A 20,792-nucleotide genomic window follows, 5' to 3' on the forward strand; every position below is an offset into this window, starting at 1 on the left:
TTCAAACTGATCACACCTTGGGCATTTCAGAAACTTCTCGCCCTTGCTTCTTAGTTAAGTTGAAGTCCTCACGTCCCTAATAGTAGTACAGATCTTGCATGGAGACCGCTTCCAAGGACAAGTATATGACCAATGGTCCTCTGCTTTACATACAAAGCATCCAGTGCCTTTCTCTCAACCAGAATGGACTACCAAGATCGTTGGGTTTGTCACTTGAATTTCCCATTAAATCATCTAGCCATTGCGCCGATTCACATTTCTGACATTTGATAAACCTTTTTTTGTTATTGTCTTCAAGCAAGTCGCATTCGTTGTTGCAATTCTTACAAATTACGTGCATCCAAGGGCATTAAGCTGTTTATGTGTCTTTTGGCCACACAATAAGCATGAACAATCCTGAAACATTATAAACATATTTTAGACATACCACCCCACTGTTAAAACATTAATTAGTAATAGCCCCCCAAAGTTCAAATTAACGATAAACCAAAAAGGTCTAATGTCTTACCTTTCGAAAGAAACAGTAAGACAATATTAAGTACCTTGTAATCGGAATGCAGTTGGAGTTTGACTCGTGACCGCCACCCATCTTCAATTTCATGGCTTTAGGGAGAAGATGAAGTCTGTTTTTATAGGGAGAAGATGAAGTCAATTTGATGGCTTTAGGCAACGGCTAGTTTTACTTTAGTTTCAATCCGTTGGATATAATGCGCTGGATGACTCCACGTGTCTATCTACTTTGACTGAGAAGTAATTTCTTTGGTAATCTATTATGACCGTTAGATTACTTTCACAGGATGGCGACACGTATTTCACAATTCAAACTTTGGTAAATAGTTCGGTGGCAAAAGAGTAATTACAAGATCAGGGGTAGTTGGTGTCTTTTTCTTTGGATCAATTCTGACCTTTGATTTTTTCTTTGGAGATCGTGACACGCGCCTAATTTGACCTACTGTGATGACTCAAAGTCATGGCTAAGGGTAGTTTGGTCTTTTCACTATAGTTGACTTTCGAGATAACAGTCAAGACTTGTTGACTTGGACGACACGTGAAAATGGGGGTGACCCTAATATTTTTGAAAATGGGGGGGTATCCCTAGTTGGAACTAGTAATGGGGTAAGTCTAACTAACCCTAAAATATAAACTAAAAGAATTCGAAATTAATACAAGGATGAATGATTCATCTTCTCCAAAATTCAAAAGTTGAATTTGAACTTTTGATATTTGCCTAATGTTCAAACTTGAATATTTGAAATTGATGTTGAACTCATAAGTTTGTGTTCATATCTCTCAAATTTCTACAAAAGTTAAAAGAAAATATAAACAAAATACAAAAATATTAGAGTCAGAGTTTTGAAATTATACGGGTCAACAAGGTTGGGTCAACGACTTTTGACACGGTACGGGTCGGGCGGCTTGATGGGTCGGGTTTGAGCATAGAACCTACACCCATAGCCCGACCGCGTAAAAACGGTGGCGGGGAGGGGCGGGTCTGTTTTTGGGTCGGTGCGGGTTTGGGTGGCGGGTGAAGACCGGGTACCCTACCGGATGATGGGTCAACGGTTTGTTTTTACACTCCTACTCTCACCATTGTTCTTTGTGTTTGATTAGTTGAATTCGTTTAAGTCTAGAGAGTTAAGAGTAGAACGATTCCGTACTCTATATATTGCATGAATATATATGTGAGAGTAGGAAATAAATAATTAATACCGTAAGAATGAAGTTAGAGTAATCTAGTTTAGTTTTTACGGGTTATCACCTACAAAGGCAACAACTTTCTGCAGATACATCTTAACTTTCTAGTTGTAGGACAGAAGCCACACTACAACATCGTAACTCCTATGTCAAGAACCTTTAACAATACAAATTGCACAAATGAGTCAAATGCTGGCAAAATTAGCAATAAACATTGGTTGTACAAGAGGGTGGTGTTGATGCTAATCTTTCACTCATGCATTATGTATGGTGTTTTGTATGTAAGGGCAATTGAGATAGAAATGTTTCTCTTGGTGCATAAATAATCAAGCTTGACAGAACAAATTGTTGTAAAAGGGGTTAGATAATCGAATAGAACAAAAGGACAGAGGAAGAACGAACTATCAAGGTGTGTGAATTCACTATCCTTAAGAAGAGATTTCGCCCCCTTAGATGGTGTAAAGGCTTCATAGGCATCTCTTCTCACAGGATTCAATGACTGAAGTAGACTAAGATATACTTCAATAGGCTACTCTCTAAAACAACAACACAACTCTCTCTGGCGGCTAGAGGAAGAAGAAAAAGAAAAGGTTTTTGGGTTTCTTCATTGAGTCCTTAGATCTGGACATGAGTCTTGTTTATACAGAGATCAAATATCTGTTTTTGTTTCTAATACAATATTAGAAACCTACTGTAATAAGGAATTCAAAACTTACTCAAGAAGCAAAACTAGTTTTGGGAATTGGCTAAGCCAACTAACATATCACACATGAGAAACCAAGCTCAAGCCCGAACCCGACAAAGTTAGTGGTAGCTTACCAATGTGGGACTATCACACAAACATAAAGTAGGAGGGAACACTCATTATTCTACTTCTCCACTTTGTATACACAAGTAGTTTGAAATACACAAAAGAGAATTCCAACAATCCCCCACTATTTCAAAATACTTATAGTCCCCCACTATTTTGGAATAAAATATGACAAAAGGGTTAACAAAGTGCCAGAGAGAATCAAAATTATAGTGCATAAAATAATGGTGTCTTACAGGCTTAAACCAATCATAGGGCAACAAATCATATCTCACGTGCAAGTGGTAGAATAAAATCTTTAAACCAACATTCCCTTGTAGCGAGATAGATGACATACACCCACACTCTCTTTCATTTTGGCCCTGCGCTACCTGTGCTATATGAATGCTCTAAAATACTTGCCCAAATATCCATAAGAACCGACCCAATTCTACATTCACATGGGTGGATCTCCATCAGGTATACATTGCAGTTTAAATACACCACCTCATTAAAATATGGGCTATGAAATCCAATAAGAGTTAAAGAACTCATCCTTACTCATTGCAATTCTAGTTATACAAAGTATACTGTAGTACCATCTCGTCATAGGGTGGGATGTCTCATAAATAAATAAGATGATAGTACTGCAGGACGACGAAATGACTTGTTTTTCCCTTTGAACCTATTCATGGGATCTTCAATCACATAGGTAGGGTTGCCATCAGTGTCACCCTATATAAAGGCATAAGTCCCATCCCCTTCGACGTATAACCACTTGCCTCCAAATAAGTGGTGCGGTTAGAGGTGGAACTCGGGCGGGTTGGGTTGGGTTGAGGCATAACTTGAGTTCAGCCAGAGTTTTAAATGTTTCAATCCGAGCCCGGGACCAAACCCTAGTCGGTCTTTAAATTTTCAATCTAAGCCATAGCCTGACCAATTCGGGTCGGGTCGGGTTAGTCAAACTGATAGGGTTATATACTAAAAGCATTACTTTTGTATTAACTCTAATTCTGTATATTTTGAATGAGAATCATATGGGCAAATGTTATGCATATTATATATGTTATTAGTTATATGCATGTGTATAATACTTTATGTTGTAGATGATATGGTGTGGACACACAGAAGATCATATCATCAGTACCTTATAAAGTATAAGTAATCGTTCACAACCTAGATGGATTTGGACAAACCATTAGTACGGTTGTAGTATAATCTGGTATTAGTCTATCTTGACTATAGGATTACACTAGTACACTTTGTGTATTGAACAGGACCAAGTGAGGTTGTTTCTCTTTATACTTACTATATAAGAGAACAAGCGCCTCTGTTATTATGGATGTTTGTCCTCTTAATCCGGATATAATAACAGACACTTATGTGCATTGTACATTGCTTTAAATCATCAATGAGTGAGATTCATTTGTGAATCAACAAACTCGATGGATTGGATAATGACATTGTTTGTAAGGTGTACTATTGATTATAGAAGGAATCCGTGACCCGCAGGAAGTCGGATTGATGATGTCCCCTTCAGGAGCTCAAAAAGATTTTCATGTAAACCCTGCAGGTGGATTTATTCTGACATGACAATGAGGTTGAGTGGTACTACTCAAAGACATAAGAAGTTGATTAATGTAGTTGTTAGTAACTTGACTTAATCAACGGACATTCGATATCTTAAACACGGGGAGATCAACGAGCATATAATATGGAGCCCATAAACGTTGACATGTAATTTGGGATTAGGGCGGTAGTGCAACAATGGCCTTTAGTGGAATAAGCCATTTGTTGACGGACTTGGGTTGTGTGTTCTGGGCGAACATGGGAAGCCCAAGCCCGTCAGGAGGCACACCCTAATTTCTCCTCATGGTCCCTGTTGTAGCCTATAAATAGAAACCCTTCTCTCCTGGCCAAAATTCACTATTCATCTGGATTGAAAAGAGAGGCAAAGAAATATAGATCCAAAATTGGTTCTAGCTTTGTGAGAAAGAAGGGGGTGGTTGGTAGATCGTTGCCCACACAACGTCCAATCTATTGAAAGGAATACAACAGAAGATCAAGGGGTTGATTTCGGATTTCATAAAGCTTGGATTCTCAGAGATATCAAGAAACCGGATTTACAGGTATGTTTTCCAATCCAAAATCGCGAGAACCATTAATCCCGCTGCGTATGGTTTTCACGGTTTGTAGAAATATTCATTATGAAATAACGGTTCCTACACAAACTTCTCGGGGTTTTGTAAAATTAGAAAGTAAAAAACACCGAAATTGAAATATTATAATGAAATAAAAATGGTTTGATTGTTTGAAAAGAAAACTAACTTTGTTGATTACATTATTCTATTTAAAATAGAGATTCTCAACCTTATATTTTATAAGAATAGAAGGATTGAAATATATACGTACATATATTCACAAGGGCTCGGGTTTTTCAATTTTTTTATATTCCAACCCGAGCCCAACCCAAAACCGAGTCGGGTTTTGATTTTACAAAACCAAGCCCGGACCACAGATCTGACATGTTAGCCCAGGACCAACAAAAGTCGGGTTTTAGTCCATCGGATTTGGGCTAACCTGACCCAAGTTCCACCCCTAGGTGCGGTTAAATATGTGGCCTAACTAAGTCCGACCTAACATAATCTCTAGCAGTTGCTTGATTAAGTTATATCTCAAACTTATATGTATATTTTTTTTCCATTGCACATATTTCTTTATGTCTTAGCTAGTGCAATGAGACAGTTGCAAAGCATATACACATTAGGAGGATGTTTATAGCCAATGGGAAGATTTGCCAAGAGGTTGCTAACCCACTCAGCATCATCACATGCCTTTTAATTTCTAAGGTGATTAGCTTGGATGATATCATCCAAGACACTCAAATTCCATCAAGGGTAAACACAAAAACATTACTGGATCCAGTTTATAACACATTACCCTTCCAATAATGATGGAAATCTACTAAATATAAGTCCATAATCAATGGCTCCGCTATAGTACTTAGATAATCTGACAATATACATCCAATGTTCTTTATAAGGCCGGACAATGGGTTATCACCTCAGTATGTCATTAATGTAGGCAGTGTTATATCTCACATATATAATCCATCAAGTACAATAAGCTACCATTGATATTGACATATTTAGTATGAAAGACACAAGTAGATTATTTTTCCTAAGATGGATATATATTTTGCGACAATATGTGTTAACATAGGCTTACTATCATAATACCCATACTTTTCAATGAAAAATATTTTTACTAAGTGTTATATATAACAACATAATGAGACCAACATGAGTTTTAATTCCTATATTCACCAATCATTCAAATCTGTAATGCCTAAAATTCCTTTATACCATCCGGCCGGTCTGGTCTAAGGTACGTTGTGGGTTACAACCATATTCAAACGTCAACAACTTGACAACTGAATATAACAGTTACAGAAATGAGATAAACAACATAATTCACTATCAGATCTCTAATGACAGTCTATATGTGTCTTAAAAAGAATTTCTCTCATAAACATTCTCAATGCTAGCACTCATGATATTAAATCATCTAAATAAAGAGAGATTAACACATATATGTCTTACTTTACCTTAAAGAAAGTATGCATCTTTATCAACATTGTTATTTTGATATCCATAAGATACCAATATATTGTCGAAATTCTCATGCCATTTATAGGCGCTTGCATTAACTTATTCAAAGATTTAACTAAATTATATACCTTAAGCTCATCACATGGTACTACTTGGTATTGTAGTTCCTCAAGTTAATCCATATAATTTTCTTCATCAAAATTATCGTATTAGGAAAAAAAAATTAGAAAGCCATTTGATGAATAAAATTGTGGATCACAACTACTCAACTAGAGTCTTTATAATCCATATAATTCTGAAGAAGAAATTATAGTAACATGAGCAAGGTTCCAAAATAGTATAAATCTTTTCTCTGAGTAAAACCCCTTGGCTATTTATATTAGCCTTGTATTTTGCAATACAACTATCACACTTTAGTTTCCTCTTGAAGATCCAAAATCAACCTATAGATCCCCCAAGAAGTAGATTAACTACCTCCCCTTAATGATTGTGTAAATCAAGAGTCTAGTTTAGAAGAGTTGTATCCTTCAAAAAAGACACTTCTCACAGACATACAACTTCCTTATAGGTTAATTAATAAATCTTCCTTAAAAAACATGTAAACGTCATCACCGTGAATGGTGGATATAGTCACTGATAGTCTTCCAAATTTCTTATTCAGAAATTATGGGATTCTCTTATGTAGTTCATTATGAACAGTCAACCACTCTATGCCAATTTCACAGAAAACACAACCTCAAATAAATTAACATATAAGACATTCAATAATAGTGTGGTATCTACAAGATTGTTATCACTCATGACAACTGAAAACAAGCATCACTATTATGAGTTTAACCAATGAACATCTACTAGATAGTTCTAGGTCTCAAAAATATTTCTTTTAGATTCATTCACAATAGCCTTCGCAACACCCTCTTTCACATTTTGAAGCATTTTTGGATAGGCCCAAGACTTTTCTATACTTTGTAGGTCAGTGTCTTTCCAGTTATCTTGTGAGCTAGGTAAATTATGGTAAAATAGTGTCATGCATATGGGTCACAACCCCTTACAGTTCAATGGTTACTCAATCTGATCAAACTTACATGCAAAACACATTATACCGCAAACACTAAAAGAAACTACAACAATAATATGCACTCTTATGGCAAGAATATACGTTACTCAAGTCTATGATTATTAATCATATTAAACATAGTCATATTATGTTCATGCTATCTATATGAAAGGAAATCCACAAATGATTCTAATGAATCTTAAGAAATAAAAGAATTAGATGAAAATGTTTTCTCCAAGATAATACTATTATCAATCCTCTTTTCATCATTCAACATTCCAATTTTTATAGTGAGACAATCCATGCACGTGTACATCACATTGACTATTTATACATTGTCAAAGGAGGATAATGAATAATAAGACAATCCACAAGCATTACATCTCATTGTCTAAAATAATCACAGGAGGATATTGTCTAAAATAAGATAATACATAACTTTACATCTCCTTGACTAAATTAGGTTTAGGAGGATATTGATTATTTCACATATTGTTTCCTCTTGTAGACAACGATGTTCATTACTTAAAAAATATATGACATGGTTAAGCTTCATGCCAAAGGTAAAGAATGTATTCATGCCAAACATACTTAATATCATACCATTAGTCCAGGAAAAGTAAATTTTAATTGTACCATTCACAACAAAAAGTATAAGATATTAAACAAATCCATCCACTGAATATGCAAAATAATAGAGGACTCCACCTACTCTTTATACATGAGCTCAAGTAAGATAGAATATCATATCAACAAGACCTCAAGTTTTCAACCACAACATCTAATGGCTCAACCCATTAGTGTCTTCAACTAGAAAAAAATTACTAATAAACTATCATCAAGTTCAAAGTAAATCCACGATGATTAATATCCAAAATTAGCATATTACGTACACAACCTTAGCATATGCTATATTGGATATAAACTACAAGTTACTTCATCTAACATGTATTCTTACAACATTACAATTATAACCATCGTATAACAACACGTACACTCAATAGACAAGATAAGCAATTATGCATTGAATATTTTATAATTACTAACCAAGATTTGAATGTGGTTTATATTAACTAATTTAAAGTCTCTCTTAGACCATCTACATACATCTTCATATGTACAAAGAAAATTAATATCTAACTACATCTAGTCAAACCAAATAATATCATAATGATAAACAAAGCTCGATCACATATAACTTGTTGACCAGGTTATTAATAGTAAAAGGTTTAAGCTTAGGGATTTCCCTCCTAAGAATAAAAACTAGCATGTAACTTTAGGTAAGAATATCATCATATATATAATAAAACCAAAATAATTGCAAGAAAGTGAAAGAACACGATACATATCCAATTGAAAAACCAGATTACCACGTTTTCCTCCATCCAGAAAAACAGTCTAAAAAAACTGTAAAACTGAACTAGCTTAAGACGAAGTAGATATCAAGCCATATACCACTGTAAAAATCTTTGAATCAGCTATCCAAACCGAAAAGCGTATTGCAAAACCGAGCTCTGAGCTGAAAGTTATAGCATTTTCCGTAATGAGTGACGAATTACCACAAACGTGTTAGGGAAAATGTCACAGCCCGAATTTCTAAACAATTAAAATAATGAATATTTGAAATATAAATATCTCAAACATCATTATGTTCAATTGTCTAAAAACCCAGGCTATGACGGGGTGATAGAACACATGTCAAAACCTAAAACCCACATCACAACAGGATCAACTTAACAACAAAAATCTCCAAATTCCTCAACTATCACTTTATTAAAAACTTTCTTCCATCCCAATACAAACATAAACAAACTTTAAGAATAACAATTCCCAACATCGTATTCTCATGTCATATAAAAATGTAACCTATTTTATTACATCCTTCCAAAAGATCAGACCTAATAAACTAAACTCCCCGGATGCTCCAAAGAGAATCCCAATCACACACGATTCCATCTTCCACCTATGTTTCCCAAGAACACACCCACGTTGCCAAAACAAAGCAAACATGGGTCAGCAAATTGAATTTGCTGGTATGAGTAGATTAAATACATATAAACATTTCAAACTTTACTTATCCAAACAATCACTTTATATTTTCCCATAACTTAACCATTTTCAGCTTGGAAGACAGGTAGTTCCGTCATCTCAACCGGCATAGTTCTTCCCAAGCAAAACTTATATTATCTTAACTCATTCAAATCACTCGTTTTAATATCTAAATCATTGCATTAAAACTTACCAATATCCACTTTTTGTATAAGGGGTAGGACCCGGCGTCCTCAAGACAAAATGTTATTAAGTCCTACCCTCCTGCAAAAGAAAGTTAGAACTTCTATATATCATATGTAGATATTATATTAGGTATTCAAAAGAAAACCCAAACACTCACATAATCAAATTAATTTCTCTTATTAATTAATCAATTACTTTTCTTATACACATATTTCACAACCTATGTACCTTAGGTCATTCCCGCCACATTCAAGGAATACCCAACCTTACATTCCCAGTACACACTCAAGGAATACAACTAACCCGCAAGGGCTTAATACCTTAGTTCCTCTCTAGGGTAGTCCAAACAATCACGGTCATTCATGGCACATTCAATGAATACCCGGTCATTTCATGCACATTCAATGAATACCCCTATATAACGCTAACGGGCCATTTATGGCACATTCAATAAATGCCCACCTAACATATGACATCAACAGTCATAAAACTAAATTCTAAAAATTGAGACGTGGAGAGTTCTAAAAGAGTTCGGTAAATTTTGTTTACGCATTATTGAACTTTATTTTATATATCATTTCAGAGAACGAATGAGTATCTTGATTCCTGTATTTTTTTATTTACGCGTTATTAATTTTAGGGATGTCTTAGTGTCATAACGTTGCATATCATAAAATACTGCAAAATCACATAGTAGTTAATACACATACACACGTTATATAGAGGTCTTAGCCTAAAGTCAAGTATGCTAATAGCCCTAGACCTATCTTAATAACCCAAATCATAATCCGAGTTAAAAGGTCAACTGGTCAAAGTCAACCCTGGTCAAAGTCAACTCTGGTCAAAGTCAACCCTGGTCAAAGTCAAAGTCAACCATCATGGTCGAAGTTAAACTGTCGTTTCCATGTTCAACAGGTTCGGGGTCATAGCCATGGTTCATAGCTAAGGTCAATGTGCATGGCTCAAGGGCTCATGACTAAGGTAATGGTTCGGACCCAACTGGCCAAGCCCAAACCTTAGAACCCGGAAGTCTAAACATTTAAAGACCCAATTAGATCTATTTTAAGTCCAATGGTCTAGCCCGAACAATATTAGAAACTGGCCCAAAAACTGTTAAGTGGTTCGGTCCAAAAATCTTAAATTGAACTGGTCCACAAAACTTAACTTAAACTGGCCCAAATTAAACACAATCCGGGCCCAACCAAACATTTAAATTTCGGCCCAGCACTAAAAATTAGAACTGGCCCCAACTAAAAATAGAACCGGCCCAAACTAAAAGATTTGGATTGGCCCAATCTCACCTAAGGCCCAAGCCCACACCGAAATCACTGTTCATCTTCTCTATCAGGCTCCTTCCTCCACCAGCCACCAGCTCCAAATCGACCACCACAAATACCGATCGCCTACCCATTCCAACCAAGCGGTTGGACTCCTAAAGAAAAACCCCACACCTTTAATATATGAAAACTTCGATTTCATCTTCCCTCACCACCACCACCGACTTCAAGCCAAATCAAGCGCCACCATTGATAGCTTCAACCCTCCGGCCCCCTCACACCAATCCAACATACAACCCGACCTCACTACCTAACCTCAACCCAACCAAGCAAAACAACACAACCAATTACACCAAAACAGCCCAACCCCAAGTGGCTCAAGAATGGCGTTACGGGCCCATTGACGCCTCCCTCAAGGCTTCACTGCTTCCAACAAGTATTCACTCCTCCTCACTACCCCCCATTCCTCAAACAAACAACCCACGACACCAACAAAACAGTTCACAACAACAATTCACATAAAAATCAAAACCTCAAGATCGTCGCGATAATGGCGTTAACGCCATTAACGCCTCTTCCCGACATCTCGCACCTCACAACCCAACTTCAAACAATACAACAACCAACCATGACAAATCCACACAAAAAGTTTATCATGGGTTCTCCAAATACCGCCATTTATATGTCCGACGAAGCTTCAAGCTTCCAAAGCTTTAACAGCTTAAATAAAATTTCGATATTTACAAAGTTTATTAAATACACGACACGCGACGGCGTCGAATTATACAGATAATGAACAGTATAAAAAAACAGAACTAGTAGACAGTATACCGACATACTAAAACTACAATTCTGGTGAAATAGCAAAATAGCTACTCACCTTAACTAACAGCTCGACGAATTTTCCTAGCCCGAATCATCGTGCTCCACCTCTCCAGCAAACCAGCTTCTTTCTCTGCCTCCATTTTTATATTTTATTTTTCTCTCCACCCTATTTTCCAGAACAGTGTGTTTATATACTTGGGTCCGAAACCCAAGCCCAACACTGACTCGGGCCCAAAACCAAGCCCACGTATCCCGAGTCCAATCCGACGAATTTTTTTAAAATAAACAATTAAATTAATTAATTAAATAGAAAAATACGTATAATAAAACACGGGGTGTTATAGAAAACGATACCAATCGATTCCCACTAATTAAGATAGCTTACATTTGGACAATTGTGATACCCCTGGGCGTGAACTGATAATGGGTATGATGGAAAGGCGCCTAACCCGAGTATGGGAGACGGTTGCGCCATGGTGTGATCCCACTTCGCTTAAGTGGTTGTTTAAAAATCTTGCCTATGAGTAATTGATCTTCCAAATCTTAACATCGAGGTCTTTTCCGGATCGTTTGGCTATAGATTTGGTGAGAACTCCACAGTTAAGCGTGCTCAGGTAGGAGTGGTCCAAGGATGGGTGACCTCCTGGGAAGCTACTATCCGGAGTCTGAAAACCCCACACTGTCGGAGGTCTGCAATAGCTAAGTAGGGACAGTATCGATATGGTAGGATGGGGCAGGTCGTTACAACAATCTACTACTCCAATAAAAAATCTAAACTTTTACTATAACCAACAACCACAACCTAAGCTATGGAATTAACTATGGAAATTTTATTAATAATGATAACGAGTTTTACAAATAATTAGGACAAACGTGCAACCAGCTGTGCCGCAAGTCCTTTCTAATTTTTATTATTATTATTATTATTATTTTTTTGAGTTGTGGTCGAGAGCTTACTGGTTTGTTATGAGTGATTAGAATTATACAAACTGACCAGTAGGACTTTGGGTCTTTGGTTATTTGTTTTAGTCTCATTAACTCATCAAACATTCAAAAACACATTTGTCTATCTTTAATGGTTTTGGACTAAAAATAAATGATAAATGATAATTTTGTAAGGACAAAAAGATAAGTAAAAAAAAAAACGTTGGTTTATTAGAATGTTTTTTATCAGTTTTTTTTTCATACTATTTTTTTTTTGTTGATTATATTCTCACTATAGTTGTGAAATTTTTTGGGGTGTGGTAGTGGAAGTTTGCTAAAATAATTGGGGGTGCGAGTCATTATAGTTTGAAGATTTTTCTAGACAATTAGTAATGTGGTAGTGGAGCTTTTCTAATATCAGGGGGTGCGACCGCCTCCACACGCACCCCCTTATATCCATATATGCATAGGTGTCTTTGGATTGCAGCTGCAGACCTCTAAAGACTCCACTTCAGCTTTGGCAGAAAAGAGTTGGCTCTCCAAATCGCCAACTCTTCTTCTAGCTGATGCCAAATCCGCCTCCTTATGGCGTAGCTCTTCGATAATAAGCATAATCTTCTTGAACCTCTTCTTGTCACCAATACCTCTCACATACTTTTGTATAACCCTAATAGCCATTTCTCTATGTGGGGCATCACACTTATCTAAAAGTGTTTGAAGACCGAGTAGCACACTTTCCCTTCGAGTTTGATCCATCAGTGTGAAATCAGTAGTCCCAAGTGCTTGAGTGCAAACACAAACTACTTCCTCAATAATTACCATGACATTATTGGAGAAAATAGCAAAAGCATAAATCATTCGAGCAAAAGACAACTGATACTCGATTGTAAACAAATCCAATAAAATTGATCTTCTGGCATGCTTATGTCCATCTAAGATAAATTTCTTAATTGTATTAGGATTTGTAGCAACTGATGCTCGACGATAGCATAGGAGAGCCCTAAGGTGGAGATAAAAAGGTGAGAGATTATCAGAACCACACAATGCTTTTATTTCTGCTTCGGCACGTTTATATTTTCCGTCACTTGCAAATTCAAGCATCCTCATGGCTCCAAGGAGTAGAACAGTAAAACCTGAAACAAAGAGTAACAAAGAATGAGTGATACATTATATAAGGATAAACGTTTATATTTAGTTATTAACATTAGGAAGTTCACATTATGAAAAGCACAACACTGAATATCCCAAAAGAAACATATAATTACTCAAATATTAAAAATCATACAAATTGCATCTATTCATACAAATCTACTAAGGGAGTATACATGATATGAAGATCCCAAATTTTGTATAAAAGTTCTCCAACCGAAATTGTCCTTTAAAATTTAAACACAAAAAAAGAGTACCTTGTAAAAACGCATAAAGACATCCTATCCTAACTTATGTAACAAGTGGCTCAAACCTTTATATATAACCATATTTACCAAACAGTTCAAACTGAAAAATATATTGGTACTGTACACCAACACTACTGTAACTTACTACATCCAATTAACATATGATGTTGAATAAGCACACAAATATTTACAAACATAGAACTTTAATGAATATCTCTAAAACTCTAAAAGTGCATCATTGGGCACATGGAAGAAATGAGTAAGACCATAATACAAAATGCCGTGCTGGAATAAAATATCGGATCTTTTCTAAATTGATATTTTAGAAAATATCACTATTTATCGGTTTGTAAGGAGTGGTTTGATAACTAAGGGTGGAATTCGAGCTAAGCAAGCCGAGCTTTACCATGCTCAAGCTCGGCTCGCTAATTACCCGAGCTTTAAATTGAGCTCGAGCTCGGCTCATATAGTTAAACTAGTGAGCTCGAGGCGAAATTAAACGAGCAAAGCCAAAGCGAGCTCAGAGCCCCTCGGTTATTTTACACTATAAATATGCTTTATTTGAACTAAACGAGCCGAGCTTCATTAAGCTCATTTGTTACACGAGCTTTTATTTGAGCTCGAGAGCTTTCATATAAGTAACGAAGCGAGCGAGCTCGAAGCTTTAAACGAAAGCCAAGCCCAAGCCGAGCTCCGAGCCCTCGACTCAAATTCCACCCTTATTGATAACTTTGATTTTCTGGTAAATTGATCAAAATACTGAATTATACCAAAATGTATCACCGATAAGATGATATTTTTAATATAACATATAAAACTATGTTTTGCATGAAAAATGAGTGATGTTATTTAGTGGGTTCAACATTATCATCTATCAAGTTCATCACTTCATGAAGCAGAGTATATTTCTTGTAACTCGTGGAATCAATCCTTTGTTAAAGAACCCCATTACATTAGTAACCCTCTCCAATAGCTCCAATTTAATGAATTTTATAGCAAAGAGGTCATCTAAATAAAGTGTTCATAGTTCGTTCTCATACAAGAAAACTTGAATTGGTACATCACAAATGTATACCTACCACACATGAATTGATTTTGGAGCATACAGATAATCACCATTATATGCTTCACAACCCATCCACAGCCACCCCTTCACCAACTAACTTGAAAAGAACATTGGTGGAAAATTGTTATTTGTATTTTCATAATAGTGGAAAACCGTTCTGTGTCCTCTCTTCAACTAGGAAATTTTGGGATAATTCAATTGAAGATGAGGAAGTGGTGTTATGGGTTTTAAAGTTGTATATGTAATTTAAATCCCACAGTGAAAGGAGAAAGGGAAAAAGTATAATGTAGACTTAATAAAACCACCCATCAAGTGGATTACTGCTTTCCGGTTTAAAATGGGCCACATACGGATTCGTATATCTTTACTATATAGAAAAATCTGGGGGTTGATGAATAGTGTTTTCACATATGTCACAGGGACAAAATTATAATTTTGTAGTTTTTTTTTTTTGAGAGGCGTAATTTTGCTGTTTTTTTTTCTTTTTGATAAGTAAAATGGTAATTGCACTCTTTTAAATATAGTTTTTTTTATCAATAGGTGGGTCTCTGTGTCTATATAAAGGTCTACAATCTACATACAGAGATAGTTTGGTAATTTTGTAATTTCTTTTGGTTTTTTTAGGGGGTAAAATTATAATTTCAATTTGATTGTAAATTTTGAAAAAAAAAAAGATTGGTTGGCTCTCACACGTTAGGATTCTTCCACGTGGCATGATGCTAGTGAAAAAGGATTAAATCAAAGCTTTAAACGGAAAATTGGGTTATTTTACCGAAAGTTATAGATTTTTTTCTCGAAATATCATGATAAATTGCGATAATATGTTGGTAGGATGAGTTTCCCTTACCAGGCACATATCAACTATTTTTCACTGCCGTTTCTTTGGAAAACACTGATATTTCGTAATATTTCACGGGAGTAAGACACTACACACATTGAAAACTAAACCTGCAATTTGACAGCTATCCTCATAAATACATACCAAATAAAATTTGTATCATTTATAAAATAATATATGGAGGACTTTTGGCCTTGTATGAAAACAAAAACTTGACAACTACAAGTTACCATAACAAATCATAGTCATAGTGTTGTATGTAGTGATAAAAAGGTTTGAAGTAAGGAGCTTACATCTATCATTCCTTGCTAGAAAATTGTTAAGCTACCTCTGTTCCACGCTAAAGTTGCGCTCCATGTCTGTCACGATCTGTCTTGATTTTTTTCAATGGCGTCAGTGTCAATAACAGCTCTGAAGCATTCCTGAATATTAAGAATTGAACCAATGAAACAATAATTATTAGCAAGATTGTTGTATAGGACGTACACATGACCTAGGAGGTTAGTGGTGACAAAGGGACCGGATCATAACGAAGCGTGGGAAGGCAGGGTTCTGCCTGAGGGATCCGATCCAGCGGTATCCCAACCGCCTGAAGGCTCTGCTATGAACTAACTGCCGCGCGTGGAGAGTGGGAGAGAGCGGCACCGGGAAACCGCAAGATAACCGGCGGCAGATGCGTGGAAGGAGAAGAGATATAAGAAAGAGAGTGAGAACTGGAAGGGAAGAAAAGAAAGAAGGAGAGAGGAGTAAGATTAGAGGTTGTAATCACAGTCAATACATTTTGGCGCATTTGCCTGGGGGATTAGCGAAAATAAAATGGCCACCATAACAAAAAGGGGTAGGAAGACCTAGGAAAGAAGTTGTTCGAGGTAGGTAGAGGAAGAAGCGAGTGAAGAAAGAGAGGTGAGTAGAGAGGAAGACATATCTGATGTGGCGGCAGACGCCACCAGACTTATGCAAGAAGAAATAGTCAGGTTAAGAAACGAGAACGATGAGTTGAGAAAGGAAAGAGACACCGCACAAGATGACATGGAGCAGGGGATCGCCGGCAGGCGGTGAGATGGAAGGGGAGAATGAGGTATACCGGTCTAGGGGGCGATACGGTGAGGGGCATCACCGGAAGTGGTACAGAGCATGATCGAGAAAGATAGAGAAGCTAACCGTCGCGGTAGAAAAAATGAACCAAAGTGCCGCCAAAAGGAGGTTGCTAACCTTAACAAGAATCCAATCGGGCGGATTCGGGTCTGAATTCGAGGTGCCTAAGAGATTGATCCAACCAAGATTCGAAAGGTATGATGGGAAAGGCGACTAACCGATCATTTTGCATCATTTTAGACAACGATGCCATTGTGGCGGTGAAAATAAGTATGACGGATCGCTACCGCATGATGTTCCCTGCAAGCCTTAAGGGGGGCGCTTCGGATTGGTATTACCGCCTATCTTCGCGGAGCATCAGTAGGTTTGAAGAACTAGAGCGAGCCTTCATGGACCATTTCATCCACCAGAAACGGAGAGTACTGGATATCGCGGCACTGTTTAACATCAAACAGAGGTCAGCGGAGTCGTTAAGGGAGTTTCTGTGCAGATTCAAAGAAGAGACCCTGAGGGTGGAGAATCTGGAAGAGCATACCGCGGTCATTGCATTTCAGCACGGCTTGAAGCAGGGGACTAGGGTGCACGAATCAGTGTCCAAAATCGAAATCACCACTCTGCACGCTCTGTACCCAAAGGTAGAAAAGTATATTCGGTACGAAGATATAATGCAAAGAAATGCGAGGGAACAAAAAAGATCGGGGAAGGCAGTGCAGGCAGTGGATAAAGACGACAGAAGGGATAGGGGTAAGAGAGAAGAGAGAGAAGGGGGATCCAACAGAGGGGAAAGACGTGGACCCGACAGATCGGGAGATCGGAACAGGAGAGATATTCGTGAAAGAAAGCCGTACCGTGAGATAGAACAAACACCTCTTAATAAGCCGTTAGAGGAAATCTTGCCACTTATCAAGGGACTGCAGCATTATGAAGGACCGCGGAATACACCTAGAGAGATTGAGGGAAAACCTTTCTGTGCCTATTATCAGATTAGAAACCACGCCACTAACGAATGTTATGCTTTGAAGTGGCTGGTGGAAAGAATGATTGAGAAGGGGATGCTTAGAGAGTATGTCGCGGAGGTTCGTCATGCAGAGAGAGGACAAGCTCCCGCTAGGATCTTGGGAACAATAAATGTCATTTATAGTGGAGAAACACTCGGGAGGAATGCCCACCGTGACAAGATGAGAAGGACAAATGAAAGCTTACAACAAAGTTAATGAGGTGACAAGCATGACGCGGTTAGTTTCAGGAACCGCGATTGCCGAAGGAAACATAACTTTCACTCCGAAAGACTTGGAATCAGTGACTTCGCCGCATGAAGATGCGTTGGTGATTACCATAGCAATGAGTAATTATCTAGTGAAGCGAGTGTTGATAGACTGCGGAAGTTCAGTAGACATGTTGTTCATAGGGGCCATGGAAGAAATGAATATAGATAGGGATCAGTTGAGGGTTTCTCAGACTAATTTGTATGGCTTCAATGGAAGCATGACAAAGCCTATGGGGGAAATAACGTTGCCAGTAACAGCAGGTCCGACGACGGTATTCACCAGATTTATGGTGGTAGATACGGGGTCCCAGTATAATGCCATTCTAGGGAGAAGATGGATTCATGAAATGAAGGCTATTCCGTCGACCTATTATCAGGTGATCCGCTTCCCCGCGGGGTGTACGAAATAAAGGGGGATCAGGTCGCGGCTCAGAATATACACCAAGTGACGGTAAAAGTATGGTTCGTGGAATAGGGGGTGAAAAGCCGACGAATGACAAGGGAGAAGCGTAGCAATTACGAGAAGCGAAGCAAGATCAAGGATCGATGCGAAGTCTCATCGAGGCCAAAAACTCGGATGAAATTGACATCGTGAACACAAAGTGGGAGGAAGAAAAATTTACTTCCGGTTGGGTCGGATTTGCCAAAAGAGTGGAAATTCAAACCGATACAATTATTAGCGAGAGAATGTTGACATATTTGCTTGGGCGATTGAAGATATCACAGGGAATATATCCAGAGTTAAACTTGCTATCACTTACACATGAAGGAGGGTGCGAAGCCTATAAGACAGAAAAATGAGAAGCGTAAAGACCCAAATATCGCGGAAGGGATTCGCGAAAGAAGTTATACACGGCTTAGGGATGCGGGTATAATCGAGGGGCGTAGGATGTAATGGAGTGGCTGTCCAACGTGGTCGCGGTTCCAAAAAGAATGGCAAGGTTCAGTATGTGTGTGGACTTCTGAGGCGTAAATAAAGAGTGTCCCAAAGATCAAGTATCCTATGCCGCCACCGTGGATGAGTTAGTAGACGTAATGTACCGGTTTCAAGATATTCTCTTTCATGGATGCTTCCATGGGATATAACCAGTCGCGATGTTTGGCCCGGATCAAGAAAAAGACTACATTTGTGGTGGAAGGAGGTACGTATTGTTATACAAGAATGCCTTTTGGTTTGAAGAATCGCGGGGCTACATTTCAGCGGTTGGGGAAAAATGTTCGAGGACAAGATTAGAAAGGGCATGGAAATATATATTGATGATATGGTGGAGAAAAGCATGTCGAAAAGAGGAACATTTGAAGGGTCTCCGGGAAACCTTTCACATCTTCGCGGAAGCATAGTCGGGTCTGAACCCGAAGAAATGCATATTCGGGGGTATCTTCGGGAAGTTCTTGGGTTATATAGTCAATGTATCGTGGAATAGAGGCCAATCCCGAAAGCGATCGGATCCCTAGTGGAGATGCCGTCCCCTCGAGAATGTAAAAGAAGTGCAACGGTTAGCAGGAAGAGTCGCTGCATTGAACAGATTTATTTCTAAATCATCGGACAAATGCAGACCGTTGTATCGCTTGCTGAGAAAAACGCCATATTTTCGATGGACCACTGAGTGTGAGGAAGCTTTCCAGGAGTTGAAGGTTTATTTAGGGAAAGCCCCTTTGCTATCACGCGGCGGGAAGGAAGGAGATATTGTATCTCTATTTGGGGGTTTCAGAGTACGCGATAAGTTCAGTTCTTGTGCGTATTGTAGAGAAGATAGAGAAACCAGTTTATTTTCAGAGTAAAACCATGCTAGCCGGAGACGTCTGATACAAAGAGAATCGAGAAGTATGCTTTAGCGTTGATGTTCTTTGCATTAAAGTTGAAGCCCTATTTCGATGCACACTTTCGATGGTAGTGATAACAAATTTGCCACTCAAGCTCTGATTAATCGAAATGGGATTGGCGTGGTTTTGGTGACTCGACAACAACAAGGCTGGAGTTATCAATGAAACTAGGATTCGCGGCTTCAAATAATGAGTCGAATCTGGCGCGGATAGCGAGGTTTGAATATGGCACAGGATCTGGGAGTAAGCGAGTTATCGGTGTTCTCGGACTCTAACTTGGTTATTTGTCAGATGAATGGGGGTTTTGTGGCGCGGTGTCCTAGGATGGCACGATATTTAGAGGTTCTACGACAAAAAGCCAGTAAGTTCAAAAGGATTCAATTTGCTCATTTGGGCCGCGGTGAGAACAGACATGCTGACGCGTTAGCATTTGTTGCCGCGGTGCTTCCAGGAACAGAGGGTTGTGCTATTGAAGTAAGAGTTTTGAGCAGGCCTAGTACATCAGAAACTGAGAGTGTGTGTCTCACAATTGAAAAGGAGATAGGATGGATGACGCCCATTAAAACTTTTCTTATGGGGAGCAGAGATAGAAAATACCAAGGAGAGACGCCCGGATGGAGCGGGTTAGCCAAAGATATGTTTTGTTAGATGGGGATTTGTACAAAAAGAGTTTCAAATGACCACCACTACTAAGATGCATAGAGGGCCAAAGGTGCAAAGAAGTGTTGGCGAGGTACATGAAGGTGATTGTGGAAGTCACTCAGCGGGTCGAACCACGACCCATAGATTGATATCGCAGGGATATTTTTGGCCTCATATGAAGAAGGATGCAACAGAGTATGCAACAACTTGTGAGAAATGCCAAAGGTTTGCACAACTAATCCATTCCCC

At 38.1% G+C, this 20,792-nt stretch overlaps 2 protein-coding genes across 2 annotated transcripts; one reads left to right on the top strand and one right to left on the bottom strand.

The window, feature by feature from the left end:
* Positions 1-12,700: 12,700 nt before the first annotated feature.
* LOC147499781 (uncharacterized) lies at positions 12,701-15,220 on the bottom strand. The gene is made up of 2 exons (XM_086559209.1): positions 14,891-15,220; positions 12,701-13,547 (listed from the first exon to the last, which is right to left on the bottom strand). Exons 1-2 carry the CDS (start codon positions 14,928-14,930, stop codon positions 12,865-12,867), a joined length of 723 nt encoding a protein of 240 aa, XP_086415335.1. The 5' UTR covers positions 14,931-15,220; the 3' UTR covers positions 12,701-12,864.
* A 1,862-nt stretch (positions 15,221-17,082) lies between these two features.
* LOC147499782 (uncharacterized) lies at positions 17,083-18,024 on the top strand. The gene has a single exon (XM_086563534.1). It carries the CDS (start codon positions 17,083-17,085, stop codon positions 18,022-18,024), a length of 942 nt encoding a protein of 313 aa, XP_086419660.1.
* The last annotated feature ends 2,768 nt before the right edge of the window (positions 18,025-20,792 follow it).

The sequence above is a fragment of the Coptis chinensis genome, chromosome 5 (assembly GCF_015680905.1).
Source record: "Coptis chinensis isolate HL-2020 chromosome 5, ASM1568090v1, whole genome shotgun sequence".
Classification (NCBI taxonomy): domain Eukaryota; kingdom Viridiplantae; phylum Streptophyta; class Magnoliopsida; order Ranunculales; family Ranunculaceae; genus Coptis; species Coptis chinensis.